At 44.1% G+C, this 16,213-nt stretch overlaps 1 protein-coding gene across 7 annotated transcripts in view; it reads left to right on the top strand.

The window, feature by feature from the left end:
* Nucleotides 1-6,562: 6,562 nt before the first annotated feature.
* The window catches only part of MIB1 (MIB E3 ubiquitin protein ligase 1), a 101,624-nt gene continuing 91,973 nt past the window's right edge, over nt 6,563-16,213 (top strand). For 3 of the 7 annotated variants that reach the window (XM_037379126.1, XM_037379128.1, XM_037379127.1), the window contains exon 1: nt 6,564-7,241. In XM_037379126.1, coding sequence (XP_037235023.1) covers nt 7,013-7,241 — 229 coding nt within the window. In that variant the 5' untranslated portion in view covers nt 6,564-7,012. Of the gene's footprint in view, nt 7,242-16,213 lie in introns of all 7 variants that reach the window. The other 4 variants (XR_005102975.1, XM_037379124.1, XM_037379123.1 and 1 more) reach the window with 2 other exon arrangements.

Genomic DNA, 16,213 nt, shown 5'->3' with positions numbered 1-16,213 from the left:
GAAAATATCAGGTAAATATGCATTTTTTTAATCCTCTGAGATATGCTGAAGTAGGAGGTTTTGTACAGATGTGCAAACATGAGTACATGGTATTGTAGTATTTATGCCCTAGATTGCTACAGAATTTCCACATATTTTGACTTCACATATTTAAAACTTCAAGCTTAACTTTAGAGGTATATTGTTTACTCAAAATAGTTCAGCCTAGCCTAGTAAAACTTAAAACTTTAAACAAGAGAGAAGATTCCAGGATGCTCCTATTAGGGAAAGATAATCTTCTTTAGCCTAAACCACTTTTTTCAACATATTGAAGTGTTTAGCCAGATACAGAAAAAAAATATTTCCTTCTCTTTAGCAGATCTCCATGGGATTCGTTTTGTTTCACAGCAGGTAAATAAAGTGATGTATTTACAATCTCTTCTGTGATCAGCTGTTTACCCTAAGATACAGCAGCATGGACACTGTGGATTAATCTAAATGTTCTAATTACCAGTTTCATAGAGGATGCCAGTAGCATAGTGAAAACCAAACCCACCAAAGCATTTTTTTGTGTTACATGACAGCTTGCTCACTATCTGGCATTAAAAAATATTTTAATCTGCAGAAACTAGGAAAAAAATCAATGCCAGTTTTTCCCTGACATTTCTGAAAATCGAGGAAGAAATTGGATTGTGTTACGGATAATGAACCTGGTAAATAGCCAGTGGAAAGTGCAACAAAGTTAACAGGATACGTGTGTTTTAGCATTAACGAGAGATGGTACGTGGCCACGTGATGGCAGCAGAGGCTGAGGAATCGTTCCGAACTGGTTCTTCAGGAGGTTGGAGAAAATATACATTATGTATATTTTCACTTCAAAAGATGTGGCCTGTTCATCAGACCAGAAGTTTCTGCGGAGAGTGACTACATACTTTTCATAATTTTTTTTTAAATTACATTTGGGATAATTTTACTTTTTTTTTTTTTTTAGTTAAACAGCAGCTTTTATCTCATTTGCATCTTTTATCTCATTTGCAGCCAATATTTGCATCTTTCTTCCTCAATTAGTTGAGTTACCACCCAGAAGAGTAGGTGTATTTTGATAAAATCATGATACTGGCTTACTTTTTTCTAATTTTCCCTTACCTTTTCCTAATACTTTTGTTGACAGGAAAAAGCAGCATTATTAAAACCCCTTTTAGGGAACCCCAGAAAATTAAAATCTAGAATTCCTTCAATTTTTGAAAGGAAGATTAAGAAAACTGCTTGTTCTAACATAAAGTCTTGAACCGCCAAGGAAGAATTTTTGGACTTATATTGGTATAAATTGAGAAGCTCTGCCTTTGTATCTTAAAAAGAAAACTACTCTCTGCTCATTATATGTAAACTAGATGCACTTTCTCGACTCCTGGGAAGCTATTTATATATATATATAGCCTTCATATGACAAGTCCTGAGAACTCGGGATTTGTGCAAGATAGTAAACAAAACCTCAAAACTCCACGAGTTAATAATTGTCTTTCCAAGAAGTTGGGATTTTTTTCTTCTAAACCATATAAAAGCAGGCTTTCCACATGGGATTCTCTCCTGCAGTAGGCACAGTAGATCCTACACTGCAAGTTCAGCTTTAATCAAACAAGACAGTCCAGAAAAACTTCTACCAAAGTCTCTCTTCAGCCCATGCAAATACTTAACATTAGGATTCCATGCTGGAGCATGACCTGTTGCAGAACTGAAAGGCAACCAGGCAGAGTTGAGGCAAGCACCTCTCAGGAATGGCTTTGATGAATAGGAGCATAGGCTAGATGACCTCCAACGTCCTTATGAGGGTTGTCTTGAAGGCTGCCCTACCCTCTAGGAGGGTAGCAGCTGCTCTTACAAAAAGCCAATACACTCTCCAACAATAACAAGGAGTTTAAAGGAATGTCATTAGGTTATGCAAAGCACTGAATTCTCCACAAATCAGAGGTCTTCTCTTATGACCCCTCACTGGATTGCTCTAATATGGTAGGAAGTAGTAAGGAAGACCATAATCACCAGCTGGAGGATGGCGTGACTCAGCAATACACATAATTTTAGGTAGCCAGAAGGGAATTAATTCTGTAGTTCTTTTTGTGCATTCAGATTCCTGCACTGAATGCATATTAATGAGTCTTTGCAATTACAGGCAAGTATGCCTAAAGCACTGCGATTCTCTTCCTCCAACCTGTGATTTAACTGCTCTGTCAGGACTACCTGAGGTATTCAGTGTGAGCGCTGCCTCACAAGGCAGGCAGCAGTGGTTAATTACAGCAGCACTGTTCAGGTAAATGAGGCCTGTGGCAGATGAGCTTTGGTTGCCTCTGCTGCAGCAGCTTAAGGCATTACTGCTCTGCCAGTCTGCCCTGGTGGTCTCCTCTCATAACAGCAATAGCAGAAAAAAACAGTCCCATCCCTCTGCTGATGCTAGGTTGGAGCAGGGTTACAAGTGAGTGTGATTTCTAGATTGTAGAGCCAAAAAGCAAAGAAAGAAACCTTCTGTTAACTTCAGAAGTGAGGGTTCACATGGTGTTTTCCCCCACAATTTGAGGACTGATAGATTAAATTACCTGAAGTGTGAACACATGGGTTCACAAGAGAAAGTCTTGTTTAGCTGACTTGATATCCTTTTGTTATAAGGTCACCTGCCTGGTAGATGAGGGGAAGGCAGTGGATGTTGGTTTTGTAAGGCTTTTGATACTGTCCCTCACAGCATCCTTCTGGACAAGTTGTCGAACTGCAGGATGAGCAGGTTCATGGTATGCTGAGTGAAAGGCAGAACCCAAAGGGTTGTGTGAATGGGGTTTTAATCAGCGATCTGGATGCAGGAGCTGAATGCACCTTTAGCGAGTTTGCTGATGATACCAAACTGGGAGGTGCTATTGACTCTTTCGAGGGACAAGAGGCCTTGCGGAAGAATCTGGATAGATTGGAGCATTGGACAATGTTTAATGGGATGAAATGTAACAAGTTGAAATGCTGGATTCTGCACCTAGGACAAAGTAACACCAGGTACCAGTATAAACTGGGGGAGGAGTGGCTGGAGAGCAGCCCCGCAGAAAGGGCTCTGGGGGTGCTGGTCGGCACCAGGCTGGTGTGAGTCACAGGGTGCCCGGGCAGCCCAGGGGGCAAACTGCATCCTGGGGGGCATCAAACAACACAACTAGCCAAGAGGTGATCATCCTGCTGTGTTCAGCACTGGTACAGCCTCACCTCGAGTACGGCGTGCGGTTCTGGGCCCCACAATTTCAGAAGGATGTGAAGGTCCCTGAATATGTCCAGAGGAGGGCAACAGAGCTGGCGCAAGGGCTGGAAGGCATGTCCTGTGAGGAGCGGCTGAGGACTTTGGGCTTGTCTAGCTTGGAGAAGAGGAGGCTGAGGGGTGACCTCATGGCTCTCTACAGCTTCCTGAGGAGGGGAAGTGGCATGGTCAGGCACTTGGACTAGACAATCACTGTAGGCCCCTTTCAGCTGAAATAGTCTATTATTCTATTCTATGTTGGCTCTAAGCCTGTAAAATAGCCATTTTGTGCAATGAGTGGCAAATGCAAGTTTAGGAGATGGGATGAACTCTAAGCATTCATCAGGGGAACAGTTCTGTTGAGGGACCAGAGGCTTGTTAGAGACAACTGAAAATCTGCATGCATTTATTCTGTGTAAAACCAACCAGCCAATGAGCTAATACCCTCTGCCTTCCAAAAGGCCCTAAGCCAACAAGGGTTTTTTTCAGCTGAAAAGTGAATATGAGTTCTTTCCTTAAGGTGTTACTGTATCTAGTTTCCCAGTCTAAACAAAATGCTGATACATACCTGTATCTGTCACTTTCCTCATCACAATATGTTAATTGGATTCAACACCATACGGAATCTTTATCTTGCTTATACCTTTGCTTGTTTTATTTATCTCTGATTTTACTTCAGCTTCTTTTCAAAACTCAAAGCTGTCTTTGCTTTTGCTGCTTATATTTTGATTTTTCTACCTCCATCCTTCTGGGAGTCTGAAATAGTCTTCAGGTACTTACAATTAGATTTTTTTGCTTATTGTTCTAGTACTAATTTTAATGCTGATATATAATCCTGTGGGTGATACTAGAAAAAAATCAGATAGGACCACTAAATGTGCAATATAACTTTAAAACCAAATCTTTCCCCAAAGCTATATCCTTTTCCATTCTCTGTGGTCACTTTTTAAATCCCCGTCTGAAACTGGTGTTTAGAAGTTATTTTGAAGGCTAATTCAGAGAAAAGGTTCAAAAGCTAAAGCTAAAGACCTTTTTGCCTTGCTGATTGGTTAAACACCAAGCAGGTGCACAGAATAAATAATATAATGTATGATTCAAAGAGAAAACACCACAAAATATTTGGGATTCTGGAAAACCTAATCATGTAGCCAATGACAATTTTGCAACTTTTTGTGGCCATGTAGGGCTAGAAATGACAAGAGAACAGAGTTTAGAAATCAGTCATGTAGTCACTGGCAAATGAATATGTCAGATCAGTCTGTCCGCTCTTTACTTTTTACCACACCAATAAAATGATACAAGCTTCTCTATTTTGAGCTATGGAGAACCCCCTCTTAGCTTTTAGGGGAGCATTCACATTCAGTCCAATAGATGCTGGGTTCCAGTTCTTACCTATATTCTTGTGTGTCTAAGCCACCTCTGAAATAATCCAGGCATCTTCAGAGATTCTTTTTTTTTTTTTTTTGCAAGTAAATAATCTGATAGAAAAAGTAGGCGAGTAGAAGGAGAGGCAAGGGCTATTGGGATAGACAGAGCAGGAGTGGTCAGAAGAAGGATTATAAGGAGAGAAGCTCCAGGATAATACCACATGCATTGCTGCTGAAGTGTAGCAGCAGACTCTTTTAAGATCTATAATTTAGGCAATACCTTTCTTGGAAAAATAAATGTAAGGGATGAATTATTCTGATTATCTCCAGAACTAATTCCAGTCTCTGACTTTGTTGGTTTTCCTGGCACACATTTCCTAGTTGCAAAAAGGGAACATTACGACCACAGATAGAGCCTTGGTAGATCAACAGACCAAGAACTCTCCAGAGCTTCTGAGAAATTCTGCCATGTACCAAATGTAATAAGCTAGAACAAGCTGCGGGTACTTTTGTATGGGGAGAACTATCTGCAAGAAAACCCAACTGCCTGGCAGTTGCATGCTTTTCTAGGGTGGTATCTGTTAGCATTTTGAGGTTTTCACTGCAGAAGTAGAAATCAGACCCTGCTTGGGAGGGTCTATCGTCAGGACATAATTTCATGTTTGAGGCAACATTCTTTAGCCTTAGCATGGGTTAGGAAGGAATGAATTATGTGAAGAATGCGGTGGTAGTCTGGTGGTTACATCTTCATATTATTCTGCTTTGCTATACATATTGTGGAAAACTACACAAAAGAAATAAGGAAGTGACCTCATAGACTCTTCTAGCTATATTAAAACCACAAAGGTGGAAGGAAGCACAGAAACAGTAAAAATACCCAGGACACAAGAGTATCTGGGATGCCTTTTATCAGCCATTTCCTTGTGGACTGAGAAATGCTATTAGTTTGTCCAGTTCAAACTGTCTGTCCTTTAAGATGGATGTTTTAAAAAGCTGATACAGAACATGGTTAGAGAGACACAAAAAAACCAACAATCTGATGGCCACTTTTAAAATAATCGCATTCTATATATGATTAGCCAGGATGTGTGGAGTTCTTGAGTGTTGTGGGAGTGCTAGGGAGGAGGGTACTTTACGAAGCATTGCAGGTATGTGCTCAAAGTTTGACTAGGTACATCCTCCTGGAAGGATACTCCGAGGAGAGATGCCCGAGGTGGGAATAGCGGGTGGAAGTACCCATTCCCCTCTTTTGCTGACTGGAGCACTTGAACAGCAGCTAAAAAAAGGTCCCGGGCTACAGAAGTACAGCCCCGCTAGGCTCACCTCAACGGCACGCAGGACTCACGCCCACAGTTTGAAAACGGGATTTCAGGGCACAGGAGTAACTGAAAAAGGAGGAAAACGCAACACAGATTTACCTCAGATAGGCCGCGCAAGACTCGGTTGATACCATTTAATTGATAATTCCTCTGTCACTAAAGGACAGGCGATACGAGCAACTCCTCCAGGACGGCGAGGGAAGCGGGCGTTTGGGAAGGGCCTGGCCGCGGGCGCGCCCGCCCTGCCGCTGCCGCCAAGATCACCGCAGCGCCCGGCGGGCCGGGCCCGCGGCCCTCGGGGGGGGGCTCAACGGCGGCCGCAGAAGGAACCGCCAGGCTGGCGGCCCGGATGAGCCCCCGGCAGCTCTGCCGGCAGGGGTAAATAAATCCCCGTTCCCTCCTCCGCTTGCTCCCACTTCCACCGGTACAGGCCCGCGACCGGTTCGGCGAAGGCGGGGCGGCAGCGGCCCCGGAGCGCCGGTCACTGCCCACCTCGGCTCCGCAGGTGGCGCCCGAGCGCCGCGCCGCCTCGGCCGGGCCCCGCCGTGCTGCGGCTGCGCGGAGGCGCCGGGGTGGGCGCGTGCGCGGCGCGGCGCGGGGGGCGGGCACTGGCGGCTGCCGCCGGTCTCCCTGGTGCTGCCGCCGTCGCGGCTGCAGTTCCCGGATGTAGCGGCGGGCGCGCGGGGCCGGCGGTGGTTTGCCGCTGTGGGGTACGGGCGGGCGCCGCGGGCCGGGGGGGACCGCTGCGGCGCTAGGGGCGCGGAGGATGGGTGCGTAGGAAGGTAGGGAGGAAGCGAGCGAGACGAAGAGTCGGCCGGAGACTCCCGCCCATCGGCTCCCGTCGCCCGGTCGCGTCCCCCGGCCCGTCGGAAGGGCCCCTCCCTCCGCCCTCCGCCGCTCACCGTCGCGTCAGGATTGCCCCCCTGCCCCCCGCCCCCCTCCCTCCCTCGCCGGACCGGCACCCGCGGCCCGCGCCCTCCCTCGCCGCGCCCGAGGCAGCCGTCCCCATCGGGGTCCCCCTCCGTCGCCTGCGGGCTGCGCGCCCCCTCCAGCCGCCCCGGGGCCCGGGCCCGCGGGGCGTCGCCGGAATGAGCAGCTCGCGGAACAACCGGGTGATGGTGGAGGGAGTCGGAGCCCGGGTGGTCCGGGGCCCGGACTGGAAGTGGGGAAAGCAGGATGGCGGCGAGGGCCATGTGGGCACCGTCCGCAGCTTCGAGAGCCCCGAGGAGGTGGTCGTGGTGTGGGACAACGGCACCGCCGCCAACTACCGCTGCTCCGGGGCCTACGACCTCCGCATCCTCGACAGCGCGCCCACCGGTGAGCGGCGGCCGGGGGCGGGGCGGGAGGGCAGCGGGGAGCTCGCGCCACCCCGTCGCGGCCGCGGCGGGTGCGGGGGGGGGGGGGGGGCAGCGCCCCGGGGCCCATCACGGGGGTGGGTTGCGCCCCCCGCCCCCCGCGGGTGCCCCCGTCCCTCTGGGCGCTGAGGGGGGGAAGAGGCGCTTACCGACCCCCGCCCTCGCGGGGCTGCGCGCGCGGGGGGCTCCGCGTGCGCGCACGTATGTGTGCATATGCGCGGACTTGGAATAAACGTATAGTGTGTGGCCGTGGGGGGAGGAGGAGTTGGCCGGGGACTTTTTCAATTGAGGTGGGCGAAGCAAAGGTGAGCCGCCGTAGCGAGCCGGCGCCCGGTGTGCCGGGGGTGGGGTGGGCAGTGGAGGGAGAGAACCGGGAGGATTATGCCTCGAGGTTCTGTTTTGTTTGTGTCCCTCCTTCCTCCCCGTGCCCTGCCCCTTCTTGCATTTGTATTTCAGGGCTGGTTTGTACAGCGGTGACGGTCACGCTAAGCCTAGTTGAGGGATATTGTAGGAAAGAGATGTAGCACCTTTTGGCTAGAGGTTATATTAAGTGGCTGAAATTCCGTTTTGTCTTGTAATCTGCTCGTTGCCCCTGGTCTGTACTGCCAGACCTGCTGTGAGATAGTGAAGGTGCTGGGGAAAAAAAATGCATTTGTTCTGTCTTCTGATTACTTGGCTGCTTGATATTTATGCTTTGAATTCAGTCAGTTTGATCCGCACAGACATTATGCGGCAGTGTTAGTGTTGCAAACACTGCAGGGTAATGTTCGTTTTAGCACCTGTTTTTACACTGAAAACTCCCCCGCCAAATAGATCGTTCAGTTTCATCAGAAATACAGCGAGGTGATTTTGGGCTGCACAGGATTGCCTCAGTAATGAGTTGAAGGGGCTGATTGGTTGGGCTGCTTGGATGTACTGCTTTTGTAATGTATCTTTTGCATAGAGTATGATGGAGAGACCATGTTTAAGGCAGCTATGTGTAGTGCTACAGAAAGGACAATTATAGCAGTGAGTTGAAGCCAAAAGACTTTTTGAAGAGACAGAATCATGGAATTCATTGGAATGAATTTCAAAAATATTGAAAAGGAAAAAAACTCCACACATTGCACAGTGAGCCTTTGAGATTTAGGTTTTCGGTGTCTGGGTATCTTCCTTTCTCTTGGCTTCATGGCAGGTTTTTTTTTTTGTTGTTGTTTTGGAGGGTAGATGCTGTTAAAATGAGCTGAAAATCTTTTTGCAATGGACCTGGGAACAAGAAGCTGAGTAGTCTTTCAAGTTGTCAGTCTTTGCCTTGCAGATGTTTATGCTTTGAAACTTCACTTGCATTTGATGTCCTGTAGAAACCAGTGGGACTACTTCTGTTTAAAACTGAAGTGTATGCATAAATGTTGAATATGAGCCTTGAATGCTCGTTATTCTGGTTCTGCTTGACATATTCGCAAACTGACAGTGTCCTGTTAACTGCATCCAGAAGCCTAGACTTAATACTCAATTTTAAGTCTCTGGGTTTTGTTTCTGTTTTTGGTGGTGGTGTGTTGTTTGTTTGGTTTGGTTTTGTTTTGTTTTCCTGCTTTAATCTTTCTAATTTTCAGTTATGTTTATACTTTTGTAATTTCCTACTTCATGTAGGACTGTGTACATTGCTATGGGAAAAACTCATAAGCATTGCTGTTTTCAGGCTTTGCAGAGTGGTATTCCTCTTCCTGAGGTTTTTGCCCAATGTGTGCATTGTCCTTGCAGAACTGCTGCATGGAACTACCCAGGGTTGCTTTTTCCTAGAGGGTGTTATTTTGAGGTCATGATACCTTGGAGATAGAGTAAAAAATCTGTAAAGTAGTAGCAGCAGAAGGACAACGTTAGTGAAAATAGGATGCTGTCAGTTTGGGCGGAAATCCTCATTTTACTACTGATTCACTTTGTAGTCTTGGGCAAGTCACCTTCTTCAGTTTTCCACCTTGCTGTAATTGCTTACTTTTCTCTGTGGTAGTGATTATCCATTGTTTAGAATAAGGGACTCTGACTTTGGATGGCAGTTTGATACTGTCTTTTAGGGGCATTTAGATAATTTTGATGTAAATTTACAACTGGAAAAGTGGGATTAGGTGGCGGGAATTTCTAATGGTAGCATTAATAATGATGCTGTTGAGCAAGGAAATGTTATAAAATATGGGGTGGTTTTCAGTTGAATACTTAGCACAGTGTTAAATCATGGCTTTTATAGTTTAAAATGAAAAAAATATCTCTGGTTCATAAATCTACAGTCACAACATGATTGTAAGTTTATAGTGAGAATAAATACAAAAATACAGCAGTAGAAAGCCAAATGAAATTATTTATTGCTGGAAGTTCTTTTTATTAGGTATTCAAAGCCAGACTTGATTGTAAGTTCTTAAAAGTGGTGTTTACAGCCAGGGTTGCTGCTTTGATGAGTTTGAGGCCTGTGCAGCCAGAAACAGCAGTGATGCATCCGGAACCTGTTGTGGTACAGAAGTAATGTTTGAAGCTCATAGTATTAAAAAAAATAGACAACCACCAAACAAGCAAAAAAAAAACAAAAATCAAAAAAACCCTTACTGAATTTGATACATGTATGTGCATGTGTATGTGAATGCTTTTCCTTTGATTCCAGAACAGTGCTTTATAGGCTTAACGATGTACTGTTCTTGTATTTTAATGGTTGCAGGCTATTACCAGCCTTGTGAAACTATGTTAACTTTTTATAAAACTTAAGTAGCCTAACTAAATACTAACATCTTAGGACAGTCTTCTTTAAAAGAAGAACTAATCAACACTTTACATGAAGTATCTCTTGTAAGCTGTTTGCTTCAGATGTAGTCATTTGGGTAATGAGTGACTTGTGATATGAAGTTTTGTGTTTTGGTTATGTCTACCAAGGTGGCTGTATTAGCTGCCCTTTGGTGATCATATTTATATTGGCCAGCATTTCTTTAAGCAAGACAGGGCGATTGAGAGGGATTAGTAAACTTAAGAATCTGTAAAGAAATTAAATTTCAGTTAGAAGAAACTTCATTTAGGTCCTGTGTAGCAGGCTCCTAAATGGAGTAAGTGGTGGGATGGGCAACCGCACTGCGCTGCTAATGTATCACAATTACTTGCAAATAAAGCTTTTTCCTGTTTTTTCAATTTTGATCCAGGATCTAGGAGTCTTGAGAGTTCTTTTTCTCTGGTAGCATTGTGGAAGAGAAGCAATGGAGTAGTTTTCTGAGCTGCTGAACAGAAACTGAAAGTATATAAACCCAAGCTTTATATTTAGAAGGGAAGGCAGCCTTTTGCCAATGGTAAAGGCTGTACGGTAGCATGTTTGTAGAGAGCATTCCTGACCACCTTCACATAATACTCATGATCATTACAGAAGCATCTTGTGTTTATTCTCTTTCTAAAGTTTTGCTTTCTACAAAGCTTAGGCAAAAATCAATTTGTCATCCATTTCCTATTTTATATGGTTGGTTCAAAGTAACAATGTTATTTTCCTGCTTAAAATATCTACCTAACTGTGTTTGAATAAGGGGAGGTGGCAGAGGGACTGGGGTCAGGAAATGGAATCTTGACATGGAATTTATCCTGCAGCTAGAGTGAGCATCTATGCAGCATGTACTGTATTCTGCTGATACTGAAAATGTAGGTGCTATCTGATCAGTGGCTTTCTGTACTTGTATTAATAGTTTCCTGTAACCTGAAGAGTTGCATAAATCATCATAAAGTGATGCATGTCAAAACATCTTAAAAGGTAGACCACCTTGCATGATTTATCCTACAAATTTATTTGTTCTTGCTTTTAGCACATCAATCAAGTGTAGTTTAAGGCAGATAATAAAAATGTTCTTAGTGGCTATTTGTAAATACTTACAGAACCCCTTAAAAGTTAAAAAAAATCTTACAGGTTCATGAGCAGTGGTACTTGGGAAGCCTGTTTTTTGTTGTTGATTTTTGGTTGGGTTTTTTTTTTCATAGACATGTCCTTTGTTCTTCCCGCCCTTCCCCCATGCCTCCTGCACAATAATCCTCTCCCTTCTCGTGTGTCTTGTGATATCCTTACCAGATAGGAAATGTGCTTTGGCAAGTCTGGCATCTCTTGTATATAATAATTGTTCAGTCGGTTGCTGCCAGACAAAGTATTTAATAGATGAGTTATGTTTGTGGAGACACTGATTTGAGTTTTCACACAGTTTGTCAGAATCTGATTAATCTCTATGAATTAATTTTTACACTACAGCCAGACTCCAGGCAAACTGAAAAAAAAGGATCTGGAGTGGAAGAATGGGAGCAACAGAACATTGCTATTGCTTTTCTTAGTAGTTTATGGTTTCCCTTGCCTGATGGTAGCATTGTCATTATGATATGAAAGGATTTTGGCTTTTTCAAGTTCTGTAGAGAGGAAGTCCATTGGAAACCAGATTTTGTTGGTTCTAAGAAGTAATTGACATCACTGACTTCTGTGCTTAACAGTGAGCAGTACGGATACCTCTTGTACATCTTATTTTACTCTTAAAATGTTCTTTTATTGGACAGCTGTCTACTGCCACCTAATTATCTTTAGTACAAAAAAGATATTTGTAACAAATTCAAATAGCAATTTGAGCAATGCTGCTTCTATTTCCTCTCACAGCTGTAAGAGTGAGCATGGGTTTTAAAAACTTGTAGGCAAAAGCTGTAAAATTGATATATAAATGAGTGGTGAGCTAGGTAATCCAGGGAAGATTTGGAAATGGATGACAAAAATGGAAATAACCATGGCATGGGCATAAAAATAGGAAACTAATGTGAAATGCAAATAATAAAAACACTAATGACAAGTGGAGAGCAGCAATACTAGATTTTATGGTGTACTAAGATTGGAGGAACATTAGGAAATAGCAGGTATTTAAAATTAGGCATAGTGAAAGTTCTCTTCTTATCACCTGGTTTCTTTCGTTTTTTTCAGTGCAGTGGAGGATGAAAAAAAACCTGTCTCATTTTGAAATAGTCTGCTCCTAGGAATTTTTGAGAAGTATTTAGAGGTTTAGTTTTTGCATTATCTCATTCTAGAGAGCTAAAGTGCTCTTCTCGTTCACAGCTGGCCAGCTGCAGGGCTGATGTTTGAATTTTGAAGTTTTTATGGCACTTTATGTATTCCGGTAGTTTAAGGTATTCTTTCCAAATAGAAGCTTTGTAAAGTTTGTGTTTCTCAACCAGCCTTTCTTTCAAGGAGTGGAAGTGGTTTATGCGATAGATATGGGTTGCATTTGGGTCAGGATTTCAGTTTGGCTCCAGAACCTACACTTGACTCCTGGTTGCTGCTGTGTACTGTGCTTTGGTTTACATCATGGCATGGTTTTGGAGTGTGAAAACTGGTTTACTTCTTGATGAAAGTAAACTGAAAAATAGGATCTCGGTGCTCATGAGCATCCAGTCCACTGGGCTAGAGCAGAGCTAATCTGAAACATTAGAAATAATGTCTCCATCCTTCCCTCCAAAATATGTGCAATGCCAACATCAGATCATCAGTACTGCATTTTGTTGAGTAGATGGAGACCATGGTGATGCAGACTGTCCACTTGCAGGCTGTGGAGGGCCACAGTGGAGCAGGCATCCACACTGCAGCCTGTAGGGAACCCCACGCTGGAGCAGGTGGACATGCTGAAGGAAGCTGTAGCCCATGGAGAGCTCATGCTTGAGCAGTGTCTTTCTGAAGGACTGCAGCCTGTGAAGAGGACCTAATGCTGGGACAGGGGAAAAGTGTGAAGAGCTATTATGGACTGACCACAATCTCCTGGTCCCTATCTTCACCAAAATTTCTTCACCAAAAGGGTTGTCAAGCGTTGGAACAGGCTGCTTAGGGAAGTGGTTGAGTCACCACCCCTGCAGGTATTTAAAAGACATGTAGACAATGGTACTTAGGGACATGGTTTAGTAGTGGACTTGGCGGTGTTAGGTTAATGGTTGAACTTCATGATGTTAAGGGTCTTTTCCAACGAAAATGATTCTGTGATTCTGTTTCCCCTGGGGAGAAACAGGGAGGAAGAAGGGGGAGGGTAGGGAGAAGGTGTTTTAGTTTTTGTCTTTTTCACCATCCTTTTGTTTTTTTAATTGGCTAGAAACTTAATTTTCCCCAAGTCAAGTCTGCTTTGCCTGTAACGGCAATTCGTAAGTGATCCCACTTTTATCTTGACCTACAAGCTTTTTAATTTCATTTTTGCTCCCTGTTCTGTTGAGGAGGGAGAGTGAGAGCGCAGCTGGGTTGGCATATAGCAGCCAGCCAAGGTCAACCCACCACGCTTGTGTACTATACTACCTTGTCCACTTAATTTTCTTTTTTATTCTTTTAACCTTCTTTAAAACATATCACTGATTTAAGTAGTTTGTGTCATGAACGTGAATAAGAGTTTAGCAACCACATTTTGTGATTCAACAAGTAGTACCTTGGCTTACCATCTTTTTTTAGTAGGTGAAGCTTAGTCCCCCTGTCATCAGAGGCATACGAATTATCTCTGGTGCAGTGGTTAAACATTCTGTAACAGGATTACTTGCCTGCTCCTGCCCCGCAATGCTTTGTTTGTTGTGCCAGCAGCGTTGTGCAGCACCACAAGGAACAGGATTGGGAAACCAATTCTGCTGAATATTTTTCCTTCTGGCTGTTTTCCAGCTGGGTGTGTTTCTTGATCCAGTTTACAGCTCAGCTCTGCAAAAACGTTTTGCTGGCATAATGGAAAGAATGGAGCAGCATGGTCAGGTGAGGCACGCGCTGAAGTGGGTGTTGCTGCTTGGATCGTGTCAGGGGATGGATGAAGAAAGGCTGTATCTATCAGGGTGGTGTTTAGGGATCTGTGAGACAGAGATGTGACTCTCAATCAGAGACTCCAGATACAGACATGTACTGTTCTCTTTTTAAGTCCAAGACACTATAGGCAGTAAAATTACTTAGAGTCAAATATCTCTGTTTATTTTTTTTCTTGATCTTTCTTAAGGAAGTTTTTCTGAGCTTTTTCCACAGCGGTTTTTGCCTCACTGTCTAGAAATGTTTAGGTGTTTTAAGTTTTCTGTGAGATGACCTAGTTCTGTATTACACTATTCCTGATTATACCTCTTTTTTGCTGCTTGGACAAATTGAAGAATCCCACAGCACCCAATTTCTTGGTCTTTTACATACAGAATAAATAGGTTCCTTGGCAAACTGTCTTCCCTGAAGTGCAGCAAATGTTAAAAAAATACAATGATGTGTAACTTCTCTGTTTCTATGTGAAATAACAATTTAGCAATCAATTTTTACAAAAAAAGCCAACACCAAAACAACAACAAAACCCACCCTGAGCCCCAAGTACCATAGCTAGTTAGACTTTCTAAGGAAGGCAACAAAATACTAACAGGTTGTCGGAGTCCTTTTAATACATCTGCTCTTGAAAACTACCAAAAATAGTAAAACAGTTCAATACAATTCATAGCAGTGAGGCAGCCACTGCAAGATCATAGCTAATACTGTCTTTGAGTGTTACAGATAATCAATAGAGATCAAAGTTTCAATGTATGTAACAAGAAAAATAGCTTTCTCCTTGATGTTAACCTTCCACATTGGGAACAAGATCATTGATGGAGTTGTATGGGGAGAGGAAATGTATGGGTGATTTCCAAGTTCTTGTTTTGTAGAAAAATAGCATTTTTAGTTTTTACTGGGCAGCAAATACTTTTTAAATGTAGGTTTACTAAAAAGAACGCCTATGTCGTACAAGGCATGTTGTCTGGCAGTTGGAGTTGGCAGATAGCGTTATGAGTTATAGGACTTGGCTGTGCCAAACCTTCAAAATCTCAGCACAGACTGTGGTCAAGGCATGGATGCTGCCTTAGTCTTGCAGCGCTTCAGGAATTGCAGGGATCCTTAACATCAGCAGTTCAGGGGCTTTGTTGTCACCAAAGGCTATCGTTGACAGCCCTGAAGAGCTGCTCAGATCTCTGTGGTGCTGTGTGCAGTCTTTGCTCCAAATGTGTTGCCTTTTCCAGCATTCATCAAATATTTTTTCCGATGTTCATGTGTTGGGAAAATTTTTAATCATAGGTCAAGAAGTCTTCCTAAATACATTTATAATCAAGGCTGGAAGACGGTGGAGTGAGAAGCCTTCTTAGTTAGGAGAAATGGAAGTGAAATGACTTTGTTGGCATTGAGAGGGACCTTGACAGTCTGAAAAAATGGGCCTACAGGAATCTCATGTAATTCAGTAAAGGGAAAGGTCAAGTACTGCACCTGAGGAGGAGTAACCCTTGCACCAGTACAAGCTGGGGACAACTGGCTGGAAAGCAGTGTTGCAGGAATGGATCTGGGGGTCCCAGTGGACAGACAAGTGGCCATGGACCAGCACTGTGCTCTTGTGGCAGTGAAGACCAGTGTCACCCTGGGCTGCGTTAGGAGTATTGCCATTATGTTGAGGGAGGTGAGCCTTCCCATCTACTCAGTACTGGTGAGGCCACACTTGGAGTGCCAGGTCCAGTTCTGGGCTCCCCAGTGCAAGACAGACATATACATACTGGGTGTGCCAAGAGAAGGACTGCAAATGTGTTCTAAGGGATCTTAAAGCATCTGGTGTGAGGAGAGGCTGAGGGATCTGGTGTGTTTAAATACTGATGGAGGTTGTAAAGAGGATGGAGCCACGTTTTTTTTCAGTGGTGTCAAGTGACAGGACAAGAGGCAGTAGGCCCAGATTGAAATACAGAGAGTTTTTTCTTACGCTTAAGTGAAAACATTTTTGCTTTAGGGATATTTGAATGCTGGAACAGGCTATGTTGTGGAGTCCATGTTCTTGGAGGTGCTAAAAACCTGCCTGGGTATGGTCTTGGGCAGCTAGCTCTAGTTTACTCTGCTTTGAGCAGTGGTGGCTGCAGTAGATGGTCTCCAGAGGTTACTTCCAGGCTCAGCTATTACATGATTCTGTGAAATGATCAGACAAG

This window comes from Falco rusticolus, chromosome 3 (assembly GCF_015220075.1).
Source record: "Falco rusticolus isolate bFalRus1 chromosome 3, bFalRus1.pri, whole genome shotgun sequence".
Classification (NCBI taxonomy): Eukaryota; Metazoa; Chordata; class Aves; order Falconiformes; family Falconidae; genus Falco; species Falco rusticolus.
This window is presented reverse-complemented; position numbering and strand designations above follow the sequence as displayed.